We start from the raw sequence: 22,911 nt of genomic DNA, 5'->3' as shown, positions 1-22,911 counted from the left end.
TCTATTAGTAAAGCAAACATTTAGGATAGGAGTTTGGGTCAGAAATGAATGTCCTAAGGCCTTCACAGGAGCATTTGCTCCTGGGTGCCCCAGCATTTCTCTGACCTCTTCTGGACACTTCCATAGCAGTCATAAGCCAGGCTGATGATTACAGTGATTTTTAAGATACCAAAATGAAAATGTTGTGTGAAAATGTTTTGGGAGCAAAAAACCAAGGGCGTAGTCCGATTGGGAGAGAACAGAGCTGAAAACAGTTTTGCTCATAAAGGCTTCCTTAAACCTTACTTATGCAGGGCAAGAACCATCAGTGAAGAAATTTTGCCACCAAGCCAGATATGTGGCATATATGTTATAAATAGATGCCTGGCCTATTTAAAATGTTCAACACCAAAATATATAGTGGCCAGGACTTTTTGAAAAATACAGTAGTAATTGAGAAAGAAGTGATTTGAAACCATTCCCACTTAATATTGTTGCTTCTTGTGCACATTTTCCTGGATATTTTTTAAAAGCCTCAAAGAAAAAATGGACAAAAGTGTAGTCAATCCTAATCATTTACAGATTTCCTATTTGCTAATTCGCCTACTGGCTAAAATTTATTTGTTACCCCCAAATCAATACTCACGGTGCTTTCGAGGTCATTTACAGACATACACAGATTGATGAAAGATTTCCATCACTCTGCACACATGTACCCAGCTGAGGTCCAACAAGGAGACTGTAAACAAGGGTCCTTCTCTCAGTCTATTTAGTGCCACGTTTTTCACATATTCTGTGCTTTTTGTTAGTGATTTAACTGTTTAAAATGGCCCCCAAGCCTAGAGCTGCAGTGCTGTCTAGTGTTCCTAAGTGCAAGAAGGCTGTGATGTGCCTTACAGAGAAAAGACATGTGTTGAATAAGCTTCATTCAGGTATGAGTTGTAGTGCTATTGGCTGTGACTTCAATGTTAATGAATCAATGATATATATTAAATCAGAAATTAAACAGAAACAGACATAAAACAAGATTATGTATTGATCAGTTGATGAAAATACTGTGTGATCAGAGGCTCATAGGAACCTAACACTATTTTCCAAAGGTCAATGATTCAGTATTTGTTAATTCAATGTTAGTGTTGACTTTAGAACAAAACCCATCAAATAACGAGAAGCAGCCCTATTCATAATTCCTGTTAATCCATTCGCATGGGAAAGCATCAGTGATCTACTAAGTAGGGATCCACGTTAAATAAACTTAAACCCACAATTAAGTGCGAGCAGAGAGGTTCATGCTATCCACTTTATTCATTTGCTGCTTGTGGCAATCATATTTATTTGAGATTTTCATTATTTTACTGAGAGTTTCCCCAGGATTACTTGACACATGCAGAAATCTCTTTAAAACACACATGAACATTCACACACACAGCACCAGAAAAGTAGCCTCTGTGGAATGTACATGTATCAACATAGAAATATTTCTTGTGTATAGTGCCTAAAATTCTATTTTCAGTTAGCAAGCTATTGATGCTGTTGGAAAGCATGGCATATAGATAAGAAAGGGGGATCATGTGACATTGGAAGCCATTGGCATTCAAAGACAGGCCAAGGATTGCCCCTTCTTGAGGTAGACATGTAGCAGGTTTCCAGTGTATCTGGAATTCTGCCATGTCTAATCATGTCTGGCAATGAGTAGAGTGGTTGTGTCTCTGGTCTGTTGCCTGAGAGGGCCAGGAGCCTCCTAAGATAGAGAGAGCTCATCTCAGAGGAATAAAAAGTCAAGCTCAACAAAAATGTCCCTTGAATAAAGCCTTTCCCATCAGAGAAGTGATTCTGAATATAGTTCAGCTTTTGCTGTTGCAGTCTTCCCCCAAACCAGGCCCATTGGTCCTTGTGGTTCTTGGGAGAGGGAGGTATGGAGATAAAATCTAAGAGAGCTCTTCACCTGGAGGCACCATGAACCCTCCTGGGAACTCCTCTAGGACAATGATGATGGAAGAGAGGCATTCTCCCTGTATCACAGGGCTCCAACCCCAGAGGTTATGGATGGGGTCTGGGGCAGGAGGTAGTAGAGGTAAAGCCAGTATAGAGAGTGGAGACCTGAGGAGAGTGGACTTGTACAGGAGACACACGTGTGGCTCCCTGCCATCCTGTGCCAGGGACTCAGAAGGGACAATTGTACTTAGAAATATGGGTTGTCATGACATGGGCCCATTTGTACTTACAGACTGGAAAGGCAAGAAGAAATAGGCCTGATTCATCTAAGTATGGGACCGTCTTTACTTCCTGATATTAGATTCCCCTGTTTTCATTTTCCGTGTTTCTCTATTGTCTAATCTGATAGTTCTCCCCTGGATGGACATTAGAATCACTGAGGAAGCCTTAAAAAATGCCTAGACCACCTCAAAGATTCTGATTTAAGTGATCAGGGATCTATCCTTGGCATCTGTATGTTTAAAGGCTTCTAAGGTGATTCACATGGTTAGCCAGGGTTGAAAAATACTGCTGTACAACATATCACTGAGAATTTTCACCCTCCATCATCCATCCTGTTCTATCCAGAGGAAGGTTAGGCAAGAACCCTGCTACGTGTCCACCTCAAGAAGATGCACTTCGGGGTGTGCCTTTGAGTACGAAACGCCTCCATGCCACTTTCCTGTCTGTTTGCCCCACTGTGAAGAATTCATCTGTTTTTTACCCTTTCTTCCCGGCCACTACAGACTCCAAATTCTGATGCTTTCTTCTTCCGTGGACTCAGCACTAGTTGCTGGTGATAAGGCTGACACTGAGGAGGGAGGGACGCTGTGGCGACAGAAAGGCAGGGAGCAGACAAAGTAAAGAAGGGGGCGTGGCAAGGGGAGAATAAAGGCTAATTGGGAAAGAGTGGAGGAGGAGAAAGCAATGGAGCATGCTCACTGCTTCTCACACACTCCCACCTAATGTAGCCAAAGTGTGGAGGGGAGAGGGTGAGCTTGGAGCCACGCACACCTAAGTGCAAGTCCTGGGTTTCCATCATTTACTAGCTGCTTGATCTTGGGGAAACTACTTATTCTCGTACAACAAAGAAGTGGGAAAGCTCAGGGATTCAAAACAAGTCTGCCTGATTTAAGCACTCCAAACACTTTCTCAGCTTATACAGCATGTCCTAATCCATACCCTCACAATAGACCCTGGTAATGAATACAGTAATTAATAACATCCCAGATGGTAGTTGAGCTTGTTTTTAAATTCCTATGATCAAATAAGTTGGGGAAATGTTACAAGAAGATTAGTTGGGAAAAAAATGATGTGCCACTTATTATCAGCGTAGAACATTCAGAATTGTCATTCATAAGAAGTAAGCTCATTACTAATAGATTACTTTTCTTGTCTTTATGTGACTATTTTCTTGAATTAAAAACAAACCTTTTTCTTACTGCAAAAGCAACACATGTTCACCTAATACAAATTGGAAAATAATGATAAGCAAATAAAACAAAATTAAACACACTCATAATCCCTCCACCCAGATATAACTGCTGTAAAGGCCTTTTAGACTTTCTTTGTCTATACAGATTTTCAAAAATCGTAATATACACTTTCTTTCACTTTATAAACATCTGGTCAACAGCATTCCACGCCAATACATTGGCCTTTACTACATCATTTTTTATGTCTGCTTACTAAGGTGAAATAATTTTATTTGTTTTTAAACCACATTTGTTTACTCAGATGTCAGAAACCCACAGATAAGGAAACATCTGAAGAGCCCAGGTGTGTCTATGTGGAGAGGTTGAGTAATTCAACGTGCAAAATATAAAAACAATTTTAACCAGTTTGACAGTGGTGCGTCTGTTTCCTATGGCCCGTCTACCCATGAGTCTACCGCCAACTTCAAAGAAAAGTCAGCACAGAGGGGGTCCAGAGGATAAGGTGCAAAACGAGAATCAAACCCATGATAAGAGATTAAAGGAAGGTTGATCAAGGCCCCAGCATAAAAGTGCTAGCCCATGACTTGCCTTGGCCCATGGCCCCAAAATATTCATCAGAGCAGAGCTCTCTTTGAAGTGATTGGAAGCGCCTGTGCTCAGATGAGCTCTCTGGTCAAAGTGGCATAGAAGGGGTTGGCAGACCTGCCTCTCCCTCTCTTGTCTTCACATCCCTCACAAATTGCTTGAATGCTGCTTCTTTGGTTTGTTGTCCAGATGTAAGTAGTGTAACTGGGTATCAAGTGAGCAATTCAACCTAAGAGGGAAAGGATCAACTTTTTCCATTATGGGAGATGTGGGAAGTAGGGCTGCAAGAACGTGGCAGTGGATTTGCGCTCATGAGCATGGAACTGCAGCCACTGCTCGTCCTTTTCAGGCAAGGCAGGTGGTACTTCCAGAGAGGCAGTGAGACTTGTTCATTCCTCTCCCTGTTTGTTCTACTTGCTCGTTACTTGTTTGCTGCTCTCCCAAATAGGAGTTTTTGGCTCTTTGTGGTGTTAGGACATAAACCATCCATTTCCTCAGAGAAGAGAGGAAAATAGAAGTGCTCCCAAAATGGCAGTTGCCTTTACAACATTCAGCTTACATTTTTAAAAGTATGTTAAAAGACAAGAGTTATATAAAATTGCTAAAAATGTGTGCTTAGAATGTCTTTAGGTAGCAGTTCTTTCAGGCTCCAATTTTCTGGTTTTTCACTCTACACGATAATCTTCTGTTCTTTAGGGTCTTTATTTTTACTTCCCCTGTCATCTAATCTTCATTTCCTTCAAAGTGCAAGGGATTTGCATTTTCTCTCTACCTTTTTAAGGTCAATTTCTTACTCTTTACTTGAGGTTTCAAGTTAGAAATTTTACTGACAAGTCTTTACTGAGCACAACGTTAGGCCCTGAGAGAAAACTGGAAAATGTATCTCCTCCTTTACTGGAACCACAGTCCCGGTGAAGAGACAATGGATTTTCCAACAAAAAAATGAATGTGATGTCAGCCGATATGGGCTTTGTAAGGACGATCCTTCATGAAGAAGGAGAATTTGAACTGGGCCTTGAATATACCTGAATTATGGTCAAAGTTACAGAAGCAGAGAACTGTAAGGTGTTTCATAGCAGAAAATGAATACATTCATTAAATTGGGGCAGATGGCTCATGTTAGAAAGTAGTGAAAGAAGCTTCACTAGGTATAGTGAAGTAGAATAGTTCAGAACTATAGTTCATAGTTAGAATGTGCTGTGACTCTGGATTTTATTATGAATGCAAGAGGATTATACTGAAAACTTGGAAGTGGAAAATAGCGTACTGAAATGACAGGACAATGTGAATCTGACTGACACACAGGATGAATGGGGTGGGGAGAGACCCGGGGCCATAGTTTGGTTGAAAGGGCATGAATAGAGCCTGAGAGAGAAGGGCCCAAGAAAGAATAGAAACTGGGACCTGGAAGGATGGATGGACTCTGGAGGCTGTGAAATGAGAGCTGGTCTGACCTGCAGGAGCTGGGGAGGGGGGCGTGTAGGAGGAGGGAAGAAGAGGCTCACTGATGATTCAGTAATGTCATCACACATAAACTTAACTGCATGACTTTTACTGAAGTGCTAGGTGATGGGATTACAAAGAGGTTAAGATCATCAACAGAATGGTTAGGAAGACACCGTAGGTATTCACCTGAGAAATTCAAAGTAGCCTCATCTAAAGCCTCTTTAAGACTGAGTGAGGCAGTGAGCTCTCAGGAGTTCAGAGAAAGAAGTTTTCCCTAAAGTTTGGAGTCATGGGAGCTTCAGGAAGAGATGGGACATAAGATGAACCTTGAATAGTGGGTAGAATTTGGAAAGAATCGGAGGAGGAGTTAAAAGGGTGGGGTGAGGGGGAGAGAAACAAAGGCATGAGGTAGAGAAGCACAGGAGTGTTTGTGGCACGTGGAGTTAGCCCATCTGGCTGGAGCAGAGTTTGTATGAAAACTCAGAGAGGAAAAAAAAAGAGAAGGTAGAGACTTTTGATTAGCCAAGTTAAAGAGTTTGTAATTTAACCTGGGCAACGTCAAGCCACTGACATTTTTGAGCAAGGGAGTGGCCAGAGCAAAAGGGTATTTGGTGAAGTTTAATCTGTGAACGATGCTCGACATATGTATAAAAGTAGGGAGACAATACTAGCAAGAGGAGTAGTTAGATGAGTTCTGGTCAAAAGGGATGAAGATGTAAAACTGATCATCTAAAGAGTATAGAAAAGAGGCAAAAGAGTTACTGATAAGCCCAAGGGAGAGCAAGAAATACAGAATTTTACTCGAGATTTCAAACACCGAAGGCTGTGATAACGATTGTGCTGTAGACCAAAGTATAAACGTCCAGAGAGGACTGGTTTGGAGGCAGCCCAGAGAGTTTAGTCTTAAAGAGATGGAACCTGAGATGACAGCTTTCAAACGTGTCCAGAAGCGGGGGCTCGAGGCTCAGCTGAAAGACAGATTTACCATTCCAAGTTGGAAAATTCCACAGAGCTCAGCAATTCTTAAAAGTGTTTAATTAACTTATTTATTCAGAAAGTGAAGTATTTTCAGAAGCTCACTTGAGAATTTATACTCTCTTGATGCAGATGAATTCTCAATTGCTCTTTTGTTTTCCTTGCGAAACAGTTCCACTTGTATGAGAAAGAACGAGGGGAGGGCAGTGGAAGGGTTTCCTCACTATTCCAGGTGTAGAAGTTGTGGGCATTGAGCCTCCTGTGCGTAATATTCTTCTGTTCAGTGGTAATACTTTATGAAGATTTTATACATCTTTCTGTCAATTGCCACACCCACCACAGTCAGTGTTTTGCACACTGTAAATACTCAGTGTTGGTTGATTTGCACTTTCGTCATAAATCTCAAAGATAAAATAGTGGACATAAGAAAAACTAACAAGCTTACAGCTACTCTTATAATGACAGACTCTACATAGACAAATGCAGAGCGGATATCAAATTTGAATTGCAAAAATTTTGTAAGCGAAGTACAAGAAGCAATCACTGTAGCTTCAGATCTTTACTAAAACGATAAAATCCATTAACAATCCCACATGCCTTGGAGCCAGCCTCCTAGACATTCAAAGGTCACAGCACCTTGAAGAGCGGAGTCAGCAGCCCAAGTTATCAGAGTGAAGAGTGACTCCAGGCCCAGGACGGCTAAGGCAGACCTTTATTCATTTTTTTTTTTTTTTTTTTTGCGGTACGCGGGCCTCTCTCTGTTGTGGTCTCTCCCGTTGCGGAGCACAGGCTCTGGACGCGCAGGCTCAGCGGCCATGGCTCACGGGCCCAGCCGCTCCGCGGCATGTGGGATCTTCCCGGACCGGGGCACGAACCCGTGTCCCCTGCATCGGCAGGCGGACTCTCAACCACTGCGCCACCAGGGAAGCCCTGCATTCATTTTTTCATCTGACATAGGAACTAGCAAGAAGCTCAGTTATTTAAAGGAGGGGGTGAGATATAGGATAGGAGGACCCAGACCTCTCAAGAATAAAACCAACCAACTACAGTAAAGGAAGGAGGACTATACACAGATAATATTCGTCATTCTACCTGAATCCACGGTTACACAAGTAAAAAGAGGAGCATCAGTCTGGTTGACTAGATCATACAGAAGCAATGTGTCTCTTTTTTCCCCTTCCAAACTTACAAAAATACACCCTTCATTTTATCTTATCCTTTCTCTGGTCTTTCAGCCGCTCGACTGATCCAGAACATGGATGCCACTGCTGAGCCTTGTACAGACTTTTTCAAATACGCCTGCGGAGGCTGGTTGAAACGCAACGTCATTCCCGAGACCAGCTCCCGTTACAGTAACTTTGACATTCTAAGGGATGAATTAGAAGTCATTTTGAAAGGTTAGTGGAGTTTGTGTCTATGCATCAAAGATTTCACTCTTAATATATCCATTTCTTAAGATACAGCTCTTAGCGATTACAGGGAGTATCGCAAAAGACTAAAGTCGATAATCCCTCCAAGGTTTGTGGACCACCGCTGAGTCACTCTGAGGGTGGTAGACGCTGAAATGGGTATGTTGGTATCTCTTAGCATTCCTGCTTTCATTTGTAGGTACACACGATAAAGCTCTATTATCCCTGGAGATGGGACCTTTATGCCATTTTACAGAAGAAATTAAATTATTGCCAGTAAACACCACCTGCATGTTCTTTCTACCCTGGCCCTGTGTTGAGGTCACTGTGAGATGTTACTGAGATTTGCCTTCCCAGAGTAGGTATATCTGTTCTAACCCAGTTAAGACACTCTCCCTGGGAAGTTGAGAAAGCAGTGTCTAGTCCTTTGCTATCCTCCATTCTCTGTTCTCCTCTTTTAGAAGTTACTTTGTAAAAAAAAAAAAAAAAAAAAATTCGCTATTTTCTAATATCCAAACAAGAAGAACAGTACATTCATTTCATCTGGAGCATGGACAGTACTATCACACAAAGATAGTTATTTTCAAACCATCAAGAAGACTATCACATTAAATTCCAAATTCCTCTGTAGTATTTGTTTTCTTTTTAATGTCCATTTCAAAAAAGTAACTTCTCTATGGAACATCACTGTTCACACACACACACACACACACACACACACACACAAAACTAAGCTGGGTGATGAAACTAACTCTCAGTTCTGCACCAGGAATAATGATCTGGTGTAAGGGGTTTGGTTTTTCCTATAGGGTTTTGGAATGGGAGATGTGTGAACATATGTACAAAAGTTTTTTTTTTTACCAAACCTGCATTGAAAATGTTAATTGCAGCTGCAAATAAGCAATTATACTGATGTGTTTTATCAATACCCTATTTCAGATGTCCTTCAGGAACCCAAAACTGAAGACATAGTAGCAGTGCAGAAAGCAAAAACATTGTATAGATCTTGTATAAATGAATGTAAGTGCTCTGTATTTTATTTTATTAGGAGTGTGCCAAAATATGCATAGTCTTCATAATATATTTATATTCATTATTTTCAAAAGCTGCTATTGATAGCAGAGGCGGAGTTCCTCTACTCAGACTGTTACCAGATATATATGATTGGCCAGTAGTGACAGACAACTGGAACCAAACATATGGTAAGGCAATTTTCCTTCTTTTAAAAAAAAATTATTTCCATATAAAATCTGTTATTATTACAGTATCATATTAATGCACTAAAGCATCTAATGATATACTTCACCTTTCATTGCTTTAGGTTCTTCTTGGACAGCTGAGAAATCTATTGCACAGCTGAATTCTAAATATGGGAAAAAAGTCATTATTAATTTCTTTGTTGGCACTGATGATAAAAACTCTATGAACCATGTAATTCATGTAAGTTTGTGTGGCCAACAGCCAAAGTTACTTTAAATTGCAGTAAAACTTCCACACACATTGTTGTTATTGATATTTAGAAATAATGCATATTCTCATTTGAATTGCATGAGCAAGGTGGTAATAAGTTCAAGGACAGATGCCTGGATTCCCAATTTTGAAAGTGTTTTCTTGATGCTGTGGTTTAGACATTCAACTCTCCTTCCTGCTACCTTTGTTTTAGATACCTCTCCCTTTATAAAAACAAATGATAAGAAAGGAAAGACTCCAGGTCTCTCCTGTTTAGAAAAAGCACCTGATTTCTCTGTATGTTCATGAAAGGAGCATGGTCTGGTTTACATAAGTAATACAGGTCAGAAATTAGAAATTCCTAATTGATTCCAAAAAGATCATAGAAATGGGATTTTTAACACAATTTTGGTTCTTGCTAAAGAATGTCTGTACTTTTTTCTCAATTAAGGTAAACAGAATCCCATTCTTTTTAAGTGGCTTTATTTGATTTTTTTAAAGTGTAAGCCACTCATTTAGGTTTACCTAGGACAAGATTTACTTAACTGAGTATGTTCGGAATAGAGTGAAACATCTAGGGACTTTTGTTTAGTCTCCTGTAAAAGAAACTAACCAAAAGTTGCAGGTCACAGAAGCATAATTATGTCACTGTTGCATAAATCTTTATAGTCATTTTTATTAAAATCATGAAAGAGACTGAACCCAACTCTTGCCTACAGTGGACCCCTTTCTCTCTTCCTACATTCTCTCCTTTGGCTCTCAAGTGCCAGTATCCTGCATGATCGCCATGAGGGGGTTTCCTAAGGAGGGTCAGGAGGTTGAAGAAGGGGCAGGGCTCTTCCCGTGGGGATGCCTTTTGGCTCTTTCCTTACTAGTCCTCTGGGTTCTGTTTCTTTTGTATTGGCCTGGCCCTTTACAGCTGCTAGGATTCTCACTCTCACCCATAAATGCTCTAGTTTACCTCATCCATCTTACCGTGCGGCGCGTAAGAGGGACTCTGACAAAGCCGCGAGTATGTCCACAAGTTTTTGCTAGGTATCCAAGGTGTCCAGAAGTTTCTGCTAGGTATCCAAGGTGGACTGGACACACTAGAACCGAGATGAGTTACCTCTTTCACACACTCAGCTGGCAGCTGGGTCTGCTGGCGTCCTGAGCAGGACAGCTTTGGAGAGAACTGAGGAGGAATCTCCTCTATCCCCTTAGGGTAGAGGATCTCAAAATAATCAAGATTTCTGCTAGCTTAGAATTTCTTGACTTACCATAGAGGTTTTCCACCTTTTTTTTTTTTTTTTTCTGTCCCAATTAAGGGTGGGGGTAGAAGAGAATGTCCCTCAGGGAGCATATTAGAATCTCAGGAAGCCAAAATGTCCTGTAAAAGTGTAATGCTCCCTAGTCCTAGATTCTAACATGTATTTGTTCACCTCCCCCTTTGTTATGCATTAAAAATCCTTCCCCGTGTGTGTTTTTTTTTGTTCAAGATTTCTTTGGTTTTTCTCAAATATCTGCAGCACAGACTTCCAGATTATCTAGCTACCCATCAGTTTAACACTTGGAAGCAGTAGCGTGGAAACCATTTCCTATGTATTCACTCAGTGTCTGCTTGTTACCCTTATAAAGAACAAGAATGCTAGGATCTTTTTTGTTTTTTTAACATCTTTATTGGAGTATAATTGCTTTACAGTGGTGTGTTAGTTTCTGCTTTATAACAAAGTGAATCAGCTATACATATACAAATATCCCCATATCCCCTCCCTCTTGCGGCTCCCTCCCTCCTACCCTCCCTATCCCACCCCTCCAGGCGGTCACAAAGCACCGAGCTGATCTCCCTGTGTTATGCGGCTGCTTCCCACTAGCTATCTATTCTACATTTGCTAGAACACTAGGATCTTGCTCATACATAGATAGGCGTGCTTGTAATTTGTCCAACTGTTCTATATCAACTGAATATTTTCTTCTTCGCATATTTTTGTATAGATTGACCAGCCTCGACTTGGCCTGCCTTCCAGAGACTACTATGAATGCACTGGAATATATAAAGAGGTAAAAACAAAAACAGAAATCCAACAAAATAAAATGAAACTACAGAATTTAAACTTAACGCTCTATGTCCTTCACTCAGGCAGATACTGAAAATCACACATAATAGTGAGCTTCCTTTGACTGAATGAATATTCTAAACTAAGAAACAAAGAAACTTGAAATTCCTTGTTCGTGTCTTGACCTTAGTACTTAAGTCACGTGACCCATTTTGAAAAGTCAATTTTAAATGTTTTATTTTCTCTATAAATTTGATCATTTAAAAAATGAACAGGTTAATCATGGTCTAGGTCAGTGCCAGTGAGGACCAGGGAATGGTCCAGTATCAGACACATCATACTCTGCAGCACTTTTCTAGAACCTTCTGATTTGACTTTCAGAGGACTACCCAGATAGGGGCACTGGGTTCAGACAAACCTTTGCAGTCACCTTCTGATTCTAACATTCATCATACCGCACAGAACTGCTTCGCTTTGCCTCACAGCCTTGCCTCCCTCAAGCTGGTGTTGATGTGCTTTTGCTTCTTGATATAAAGGAACCATAGATGATAAACTTAGCAGTGTAATATATTATTAGGTATTTGGGGAAGGTGTTGGTTCCATAAATGTTTTCCTCATTATTTTGTAGCTCAGAAGTAAGTTAAGTTTACCTTTGATTATTCTGATGGGTCACGATGGTGGTGTGGCTGAAATTACTTCTTAATTAAAATTATTAGCTTTATATGTTTATACTGAGTGTGCATTTTGCCTCATTATTAAATTCAAAATAGCATGGAATAAATTCATTGTAAAGTATCTTTTTGAGTAGCTACACAGCATTGAAATGAAGAAAAAGATGTATTGTAAAAGTCCACAGTTAATAACACAGACAGTCAAATGGGTATGGGACATTTGAGTTCATTACAGGTATTGTGTGGCTTGCAGCTATTGGCTTTATGAGCTGTCTAGCTGCTTCCTGTTGCAGAGTTGAGGGTGAGTGAAGAATTTTGGCTCATTATACTACATTTTCATTGTCATCAAGTAGGATGTTTTTCAAATTTAGGATTTTGTCCTAAAAACATAGCAAATTTGTCCAATCCTAAAAAGATGTATTATTTTTTTTTTTGTATTTTAACATTCCTGATATCAAAGTATACCCACCAGTTAGTGTATACATTTAATGTGGTAAAGTTTCTTTTTTGTTTTTTTTCTTTTGGAAAAGATCCTGTTGTTAAGATGATGGTGTATTTGTGCATTTTATGTTCAACGCTATCTCATAATCGAGAAAAGGTCATAATCTAGAGCTGTCTTTCATAGGCTTGGGTCATATGGAAGCATTTTGTTTAACCTGTGGCTGTTTTTTTTTTTTAATTTTAGATTAGATTATATTTTGAGAAATGCATATTGTATTCCTCTGGTTATTTTAAACTTAAATACCTCAGTTCCTTTTTGTTTTCTGTACTTTCCTTCCTAAAGAGAGAACAGGCCTTAAGGCAATAGAAACTCAAAGGTATTTATTCTTGTAGTTTTTACATGGCAGAATGGTATGTTTTCTTACTAATTAAGGTTACTCATGCACAGACTTTAAGAGCTAAGTGGGACATTAGAGAATTTAGTTCAACCCCTCATTTTACAAATGAGAAAACAGAGACCCAAATAAGTAAAATGATTTGCTTAAGTCATGGATTAGAAGATCTATGTGTCAGGAACATTCATTGTAAGCAATGGAAACCTACTCTAACTTAAATTCTGTAAAAAAAAAAATGTTTTCTGTTTGTCACACCTAAATGTAAAGTTCTAGGGATGAATCAGGCATGGTTGGTTCCAGGGGTTCAACTGAACCATCTTATCTCTTTTCCTGTTCTCAAGGTGCTACTTTCTTCTGTGTTGGAGTCCTTCTCTAGCAGGCTTTCTCCATTGTAGCATCAGAGATGATCCCTGGCAGCCTTACAATCCAGAAAAAAGAAATTCTATCTCTCTTATTCCTATCAGTTTCTGAGGAAAGCGCTCTGATTGTTCCTGCTTGAGCTACCTGCCCTTCTCTTGACCAATCACTGTGTCCAGGGAACTGGGCTCTCTGATTGGGTAGTTGGTACTGCCAACCCATCTCTACAGCTCAGGAAGGGAGACCCCTTGATCAATAGTTCCACCAAGAGGAAAGAGAATAGAGGGTTCTGTTATGAGCAGATGAGGAGAAATATCTACTATAGCCCTCCTCATCATGATCCTGTCTCCTGGTTCCCAATCTATTTTTCCTTCTAGATGGTGCTATTTCTATAGAAAAACCTGGAGAGCAAATCTCATTTAAAATTATGAATTAAGCCGGCTCATGTGGATGACACAAGGTGCCAAACAAGACTACATAAACACTCTTTTTCCAGGAGTTTATAATGTAAATTTAATAACACAGTGTTCCTACCAAATGTAAAATAGATAGCTAGTGGGAAGCAGCTGCATAGCACAGGGAGATCAGCTCGGTGCTGTGTGACCGCCTAGGGGGGTGGGATAGGGAGGGTGGGAGGGAGATGCAAGAGGGAGGAGATACGGGGATATATGTATATGCATAGCTGATTCACTTTGTTATATAGCAGAAACTAACACACCATTGTAAAGCAACTATACTCCAATAAAGACGTTACAAAAAAAAAATAACACAGTGTTCTATAGGCCAAATATTAGGCAGAAGGCCACATAGCCGTCTATATAAATACTGAACAAATCCATACATTTATTTTAAAAATTGGGATTTATCTGTGTGGCACCTTGTTGTATAAAGTGTCCTTTCCCAGGAAATAAATAGAACTTCCTAAATGTCGTGGCAGATGAAACTGTTCTCAAAATGGGTTCATCAAGGAGCCACTCATGCTGGATGTCTCTTGTTAAAGAGATAGAACCTTATTTCTGAGGTATTCTGATTATCTGAAGAGATCACTTAATGACACATTGCTACCTCAAAGGACAGAAGTAGTGAGATTTGAAACAATCCTATCCCATACAAGAGTATACATTTCCATGCTAGGAAAACAATATGAAAGATACATATTGCCCATAAAAAATAATCATCCCATTCATGGAATTTTAAAATGGAACCAACCAATTACTTCATGTGAGAAAGCTCTCGCTTATTGATTCACTGAAAGGAATGACAACCTTAATTTTCTTGAAAAATCACCACCTCCAGAAGAGTCTCTGAACTCTATGGGGATGAATTGGAATTGGTCTTAAAGTTTCCCTTTCTCTACCTCTTTAGCTTTTCAAGGCTGATTGCTGCCTTGTCCTTCTTCATAAGGAATCTGCAGGTTAGGTACCCAAAATATTTGAGCATAATTGGATCACAGATATGTTTATGTTCTGTGTCTGTCTGAAAAGGTAAAATTAGCCAGGGTAGTGGTTTCTGAACCTAAGGACCACTTTGTGTGTGCCAATGACAGTGCTCTGTGTAGCCACACCTTCATGTTTACGTTCTTCAAGATTCATTTTACTTATTTATACATTAACAAAACATTATTTGAACAGAGCATCTCAGGGCTAAAAGAAAAGTGAGAAAACCACTGATCTAGCAAGTGAGAGCCCTAGGAGGTAACAAAGGAGTTGGAGATTAGAAGCTATATAGTATAATGCTATGGGGCCTGGCAGGGGTGGAGGAGGCCAGAGTCATGAAGAAATTTACAGTGCTTAGAAAAATTTGATGTTCATTAAAAAAAAAAGGGAAACATTTCAGGGATGAAGATAGAGGACTTGGAATATGGCCAGAATGGTTAGAAGCCAAAAAAGAGGTGATCCGGGGCCTCTTTCAAACACAGTCCAGGGAAATTCTCTAAGCTGTACCTGCTCTGGAAAGAGCACAAGCTGAGTTTTGCAGTCCTTTAGATGAGCAGGTATTGGAACTGAGGGTAAACCTAGAGAGGATTTTGTTTGCCCACTTACCCAAAATACAAGCTCAGAGAAACTGCTCCGGACTTGGACTGCGATTAGAAATCTGATGACATAGGAGGTGAGGGAAACTTACTCAATATACTTACAATTTAACTTTATTTTTATTGAGCCTCTACTATGTGACAGATGCTTTTCTAGGCAGTAAGGATACCAAGGAAACAAGGCAGAAATGGTCCTTATTCACATGGAACTCATGTTCTAATCGGAGGAGATAGATGATAAAGAAACAAGTAAATAAATTAAAGAAACAAGATAAATGGAGATAGTGTTATAAAAGAAATAAAACTGGATGATATGATACAAGATGAATGACTGGGGGTAGGGGTCGGTGGATAATTTAGATGTGATTTGATTTGGTTTTTAAAAAGATTGCTGTGACTGCTGCTTGGTTGACTTGGTAAAACGGATCCTGCAAAGGAAGCGGCTGACCTCATTTTGTACTTTCTGGGCACCAGGTGACTAATAGTCAGGAGGTTTCACCCAGTCCACAAAACCTAAAGGAGCTTTTGAACTTGAGACTTCCTGGATACGACAAAACAAATTTTTTAGATCAACTGAACTCAGTTTGTACAAAGAACTACATGCACCTTCCCAAACATATGCAACAAACCTTAGAAGTTACACAATAAGTTCTCTCATACGAATCTGCAGGCTCTCTCATTAATAACTTGATGAAAGCCCCCACCAGTCCCCATGCTGGTCCGTAGTGGATCCTCTTGTAACCTGTGTTTCTCCTACTCCAGAGCCCTGCTAGGATTGGGGGCTGTTTCTCACTTCCTGTCCCCAGGAATGGCTGCGGGATTCTCTGTGTCTGTGCCCTTCTTTGGGGAGTAAGCCTCTGTGTTCTGACAGCTGCATGATCCCTGACATGCTGCTTCAAGTGGGAAAAAATCCCAAGCCTTCTGAGAGGAAATATCTCTCTCCTGCTGGGGGCCCCTGTGTGTTCCCTCAGGAAACTTTTCTGTGTAACACTATTAAATAACACCACCGGCATCAGTGGCTAGGAATAAGACAGTTCTGTGACTTTTCGGTCACTGCATGCTCCACATTATGTCTTGGAAAGGGAAGGGCAGAAAATTGGTAAGAGCTAGGTGTCCCGGAACAGAAACTTTCAAAGTGAAACCCCTGGTCCGTAGCTGTTGGCACACCAAGGTACAGAAATATTGGCCAACCTGTCCAGAGAGCTCTCTGTTCCTCCCTGGCACTTGCTGTTACTTATTAACAAAGATACCAAGTATGAAGGACAATAGTGGAATGGCATCACTCTCTTGCTCTTTGGCAACTCTAACAAATATCAGCTTTCTTCTAAGCAGGAGAAGTCCAACTTCTGAACAGAGCCAATATATAAATATTATTGCCTGGTCCTGCAATATGAAGATAGTCCTAATTAGAGTAACAGTTCATGGTGTTGGGTACCGGCAAATATCATCTCACCAAAAGTGTGTAATTTAAAAGTTCACAAAACTGCAATTAGGGATTTTACCCAACCATTTAAAACGAATTAGCGTCTTTGAACCTGCTATTATAAGCATTAGAATTTGCAGTGTTTTATTTTTAAAGGAAGGACTACATAGACATTTAGGTTTTGGGGGTTTTTTCATTTGTTTTTGTTTTTGTTTTGTCACATAAAGGATTCACTGTATCAAAGCTTCAACTAGGTTACCTTACGACTGTCGAAAAAGGTAGCTGCCTCTGACCCTTATCGTAATAACTAGTTGCTCTCTTAGTGACAGAAAAGAAAAATTGACATCTGATTTAAAAAATATCCTGGCCAATGTACTTTTTAAATGTTAAAATATGTGTTGATTACTTTTTCGCCAAATTATGACAATTGCTATTATTTGGCATTTTAAAAATCTAGAAGTATCTCAAGGAAGAAAATCAATACCTTAAGGTAGAATCATATCTTGTAGAAAGGGTTTAACAGCAGCAGTAAGCCTGGGTTCTGACAGCTACTAGATAAATTTGGAAGCCAGGAAAGATAATCAAGATACTAAGACATGTTTTAATCAGTCACATTGTAATAGGTTGCCAGGTAGTGGAGCTCATTAAAGGAAGTAGTGTATTCCATGTAAGTGTATTAAATATTCAAGCATCTCAGAAGTTCATGGTATAATATGCTTCCAGTTTTCTGGGAAACTTTACCAGCTCAGAAGACTAGAAGCATTTTCCAAAGTTCTTCCGCTTGCCAAATTCTATGGTCTTTAAATAGATCTGTAAGGATAAAGATACTGGAGTTAAAACCAGTTTGCAGAGTCAACGAAATGGAGGAGAACACTCTTATTATTGTTTTCTCACCTCATTAATGAAAAAGCATCCCATAGAGTAAAAAAAAAAACTCAGTAGATTGATACTGGAAAATTTTAATTACCATTTCCTTCATAGTCAGTAGTAATTCCCTGCTGAATGCAGATGAATTTATATGATTTGAAATGCAGTTAATTCAAAGCACTGCATGCTTGTACTTTGGAATAGTTGGTCCCATGAGGTATGAACTCAGACATATTTGTTTTCTTCAAAGTGAAACAAGAATTCTGATTACTTTTTAATAGGAAAAGAATGGAGTTGGCAAGAATATACATAAAAACATCCTTTTATCCCTGTTACCTTAGTGATTTGGTTTTTAATACAGACACATGGCTGAAAAATAGTTTCTTCTATTGAGTAGCAGATCCATGGATAGAGATGCCAGCGAGACAGGCTCACAATCGCTGGGTATCCTTGAAAGAGAGAGCCCTCTCCCTGGGAAATTGTTTACTTAGCATTTAGTAAAGGTCATGGGATGCCAGTATCTAAAGGTGTCTTCTTGAATTTCAAATTAATAATGACTTTGTACATTTTACTTAGGTTCTTGCTTGATAAAATATTTTCATTTTCCCTATAAGTTTTATGTTTGATTCTCTTAATGAGTCACTGTGAATTTAGATGTGCCTTTGCACTCACAGTGACTAGAAGGGTGCCCCTTTCACTGATAATAAACTAGTAGGGTTGTAAAAGCCCCTTGAAAGTGTGGAATTGTTAAGCACTCTACAGCTTTCCTTCATATTTACCCTGTGTGGACAAGTCTTTGAAGCATAGGACTACCCATCGATCCCAAACTTGTGTGGTATGGCTTTCCTAATTCGGTCATCTGCGTGTCACCAAACTGGTGCTGGGACTTGAATGTGGTGGGATCATAATTTATTTTAACTGCTCATAGAAAATAATAGCTAAATAGCAATGTTATGAAAGTGGTATTAAATTTCCTGGGTTCAGTGCCACTCTGAACTTGAATAAGGTATTTATATATTCTATAAAAGGTCAATAATAAAACTAGTTTATAGCTTATCTTCATAAAGTTAAAATGTGTGTGAAGATAAAATGGAAAGAATTTGAGTTCTCAGAAGAAAGCTGATATTCAAATCTATGGTATCTTAGAAATTTCACAGTAATGACAGCCAGCTTTGGAATTAACTAAAACCCACAGATTTGTGTTGGAGGAGCTCATGAGAATGCATTCTCATTAAAAAAAAAAAAAAAATACTGCTTGGCCAGAGAAGACAAATAAAAGATGTCCTGATAATGTAATATGTTTGTGGCCATCTCTTCATGGATAGTTGAAAAATATATATATATGTGTGTGTGCAGAGAAAACCTGTTAAAAGGAAATTTTGCAAAAGAATTTATTATTTAAGAAAAAAATACTAGGTTATTGCTTACCAAATGTTTTACATCTGCATTCTTATTAAAGCAATTTGTTTGATTAAAAGTTGAAAGTTATAAAATCTCCGTAACCAAATGGTTATAAGTTACTTAATACTTTCAGAGTGATCCTTTATTGTTCTGCTATAATTCAAAGACACATTGACTTTCTGAGAATCTGTACAGGTCATTTCTTTTAGGATTCAGGAATGGATTTCTATTTTGTTGTGCTTTATCTGTCACCAAAAATTAATACTGAATGGAAAATAAGTTTTAAGTTAAAGCACCATGATGAATATTTAGAAGATTCTTCAGCAATGTACTGTCATTTATTTCTTGCAGGCTTGTACAGCATATGTGGATTTTATGATTTCTGTGGCCAAATTGATTCGTCAGGAAAGGGGACTGCCTGTCGATGAAAAAGAGATTTCTTTGGAAATGAATAAAGTTATGGAATTGGAAAAAGAAATTGCCAATGTAAAACACATTTTCTCTGATACACTGAACAATGTCAACCACTTTTTATTTCTTTCTCTTCTCTATCGTATTTTAAGGGTAAAATGTACATCTCCTTAACCAAGTGATAAAAATGCATAGCTCGGGAATGGATCATTGACTTCAAGAGGACCTTTAAAACTGGAATTTTACAGTAAACCAGGTTCCAGACATCCAGGAGACATACTTAATTTGACAAATATTAAACTAGATCTACTTAATGACCTATTATAAGTGGATTACATCAATATCCTAACCATTTACAGTCAAACTGTTGTTGAGATGCCCTTGAGATTCAGGACACACTTGATTGCTAGCTATTCAGCAAAGCTGTTTTAGTTTTGATATGTACAGTTTTACTTTATATTATTTTAAAGTTTAAGGTGACCACAGAAATTGTCTCTATCCCTTTGCTAAGAAGTATTTAGCCTCTGAACGTGGCCACACTACAGTACGATATCACTGAGTTCAAACTGTCAGGCTGCTTATTAGCTCAGGGGAGATCCAAGAGGAGGAGTTTATCAGCAAAGCCCAAGGGGTGTGTTCCTGAGTTTCCTCTAGTTCCAGGTCAATCCTTAGAGTCTGAGTTGGCACATTCTTGTCTGAAGTTCCTCTGACGGGGTCTGCAGTCTCAAGCGAGTGAGCTCTGTAAACAGCATCCGGGTTATTGATTGAACTCACGGTCAGTTTCAGTCTAGTATCCACAGAGCTCTCTGACATTGCAAACAGCAACCTGCACTCCTAAATCCCCGTCTGCTTGTCACTTTATCATCAGAACCTTGAAGACTGAAGATCTTTCAGGGAAATTTTGGCTTTCCTGGGGCTACATGAAACCAAAAGTGTAGAATCAGAACCAGACTTTGCTTGGAGCTGCAGCTGGATGAATGGCAGTTTGATGGGTTGCATGTGGTTCTGTGTTGGAAACAGAATTTTTAGAGGAGAACAGTTTATTACCCTGGGTTTTTACCTCTGGCACCTTCCAAGACCGTGTTCTCCTTTGATCAGCCTCAGCTTCTGTAGTAGTTGTATCTTACCTCAGAATTCTTTGTGTCTACATTTTCTCTCCCCTCTGAAACTCTGAGATTGTAGTGGGGTCTCAGTCCTCCCTGAATCACCTATGTGTCTCTAACAGTGTCCAGCACATTATTGCGTGCAGATGTTACAAACATAATTTTTAAATGAATAAATAAGTGACCTAAAGGGGAAATTGGAGCCGTTGTCACTTGAGAAATAATTCCCATTTTTACATTTTGTTTCTTTTCGCTTAAAATTGCTTTTACTCCTTTCAACCACTAGTTGGGCAGTTGTTATTGAAATTTTCTTTTTTGATTCAATGAAAAAAATAATACTGGATGCTGTTGATAACACTGAACTCGTTAGGCCAGATGAGCGGACAGTCACAAAAGTAGATGCTAGAACTCTCCAGATAATTTGCCACCTACCTGTGTTATGTACTAGGAATTTTCTCAGTCTTACTTGCTTTAAATTCTTGTAGAAATCATTGTGCTTTTTTCTACTCTTTTTCCCGTCTGAATTTTAACTGGGACACTGAATGGTGGTAGGTGAGAGAAAGAGTATTTGAGAGAGAAACTGGAAATGACTATATTCAAGAAAGTCATTATCATATGAAATAGCCACAGACACAGCTGAGCTGCCCATTTGGCCATAGAAGGAAAGAGGCCTGTAAATATTGCTGATGTGGTTTGGCAGTTATGAAAATACAAAAAGATTTTTGAAAAATTTTATACTTGACACTGCAGCCAAATCTTGATAATTGTTACTGAATATACTTAAAATCTCTTATATTTCTCTCTTCTTCTTGATAAGACAAAATAAATTATAACACAAATACAGAATAGAACTTAAATATAATTATGTTGTACCTATGCCATATTTCTTTTTCCCTTGTATATAGTTATATTTTTCTAAAGAGTTCTTGACCTAAAATAATGATAAGAAATTAAATCCATAGGCTACAACTAAATCTGAAGATCGAAATGATCCAATGCTTCTTTATAACAAAATGACATTAGCCCAGATCCAAAATAACTTTTCACTAGAGATCAGTGGGAAGGTAAGTAGCAGTTTTATGTACTCTCTTATTGTGCCATTTTCTAAAATTATAATATTAAAATGCAGTTTGTTAAAATTTAATGATTTTTTAATTTATTGAAATAAATTGAACATCAAAATGAATTTAGACGACATCAGCCATTTGACTCATGAAAAGACTTGAAAAAAAACTATTTGACATAATTATATTTAATTAGTGTGAATTTCAAAGGTAAAAGTCCTTTCAAGGCAGCTATGTAATAATATTAGAAATTATCATAGAAAAGGGTTTGGAAACATTAAAAGCAAAAATCCTTCTGAAGGACCATTATATAGCCATTGGACTTGGACAGTCAAATAATATAAGTACCAGATTTCTTTTTAACTCTGAAAAAGGATAATTTATTCATAGAACTTGCCATGTTCTCATCAAGGCCATCTGTGGAGGTGTTCAGAGCAATAATGGAGAAATAGAACATAAGAAACAGAAAAATCTATAGGTTCCATTTATAAACATCAATTGATATCTTTTTGCTTAGTTGTAATTCCTTAGCTAGTATTTAATAATCTCTTTTAAGGCTATGAATGTATTCTATGTATTAGTTGATGCACACAATCAGGTAATGAAGCAACATTCATGGAAAAATCTACAAACCACCACATTCAGTGATGGAATTCTCTTTGTCACTAATTGCTGAAAACAAGGACTTTTTAAAGGCATAACCTACTGAATTAGGAATTTCTTACATAGAGCTTTTTAATATAATAAGTGTTTAATGAATATGTTTTGAAATAATGGGCCAAACTGCCAAAGGAAATCAAGAAAAGTACATAGCATCTCACACTTAGTAAGTGATCAGTGTATGTATATACTTCTAGGCATATATATATAAAATTACAGAGCATAAGATATTGGTAACCTTAAACATTCTCAAACATTGAAATGTGGCATTTCAGCAAGATCTGCATAATCTCCACTTCTGCTGTTTTTTCTTATATCCATTGGTGGTTGGATAACCACAATTCCCATTTAAAGAATAATAGATAAGACTCCATCTTCTGGCAACTCCAAATCCAGCTTCTGACGTGTGAGAACTGCATGGCTGTAGACCTGATATTGATGGCTTAAAGTACATTTTGTTCATCTTCATTGGACCATCTGTGTTGTATCTATACATTTACTATACCTCTGCTAGGACAACAGTGTGCTTTCATTTACAACACCAGCTCCACTGAGATGTATTACTGTGTTTAAATTGATTATTTATTAATATCCACCTTTAAGAGATAAACATTTTATACCCATTTAAATTTTTGCATAAACCTAGGAAACTTTATGTTTACAGCTAAATTTCTTTTTTTCTTTCATATTGGTTAGACCAAGAATTTGACACTGAGCCTAATTTCTAGCATATGTTCACTGCACTTAGAAGCTTTGCTTTTGCTCTTAAATGGTTGGTTTAATTCTTTTATTTAAAT

At 38.5% G+C, this 22,911-nt stretch overlaps 1 protein-coding gene across 5 annotated transcripts in view; it reads left to right on the top strand.

Annotated features, from left to right (window-relative positions):
- MME (membrane metalloendopeptidase) overlaps positions 1 to 22,911 on the top strand; it is a 90,364-nt gene that overhangs the window by 24,733 nt on the left and 42,720 nt on the right. For 4 of the 5 annotated variants that reach the window (XR_014296746.1, XM_082654361.1, XM_082654358.1 and 1 more), the window contains exons 4-10: positions 7,631 to 7,792; positions 8,744 to 8,824; positions 8,911 to 9,006; positions 9,126 to 9,244; positions 11,228 to 11,293; positions 19,228 to 19,362; positions 21,353 to 21,454. Coding sequence is in view for 4 of the 5 variants with exons in the window: in XM_082654361.1 (XP_082510487.1) it covers positions 7,631 to 7,792; positions 8,744 to 8,824; positions 8,911 to 9,006; positions 9,126 to 9,244; positions 11,228 to 11,293; positions 19,228 to 19,362; positions 21,353 to 21,454 (761 nt within the window). In the remaining variant the exon portion in view is untranslated. The remainder of the gene's footprint in view (positions 1 to 7,630; positions 7,793 to 8,743; positions 8,825 to 8,910; positions 9,007 to 9,125; positions 9,245 to 11,227; positions 11,294 to 19,227; positions 19,363 to 21,352; positions 21,455 to 22,911) is intronic. The other variant, XM_082654360.1, reaches the window with a different exon arrangement.

Source organism: Grampus griseus, assembly GCF_964374135.1.
Source record: "Grampus griseus genome assembly, chromosome: 5".
Lineage (NCBI taxonomy): Eukaryota > Metazoa > Chordata > Mammalia > Artiodactyla > Delphinidae > Grampus > Grampus griseus.
This window is presented reverse-complemented; position numbering and strand designations above follow the sequence as displayed.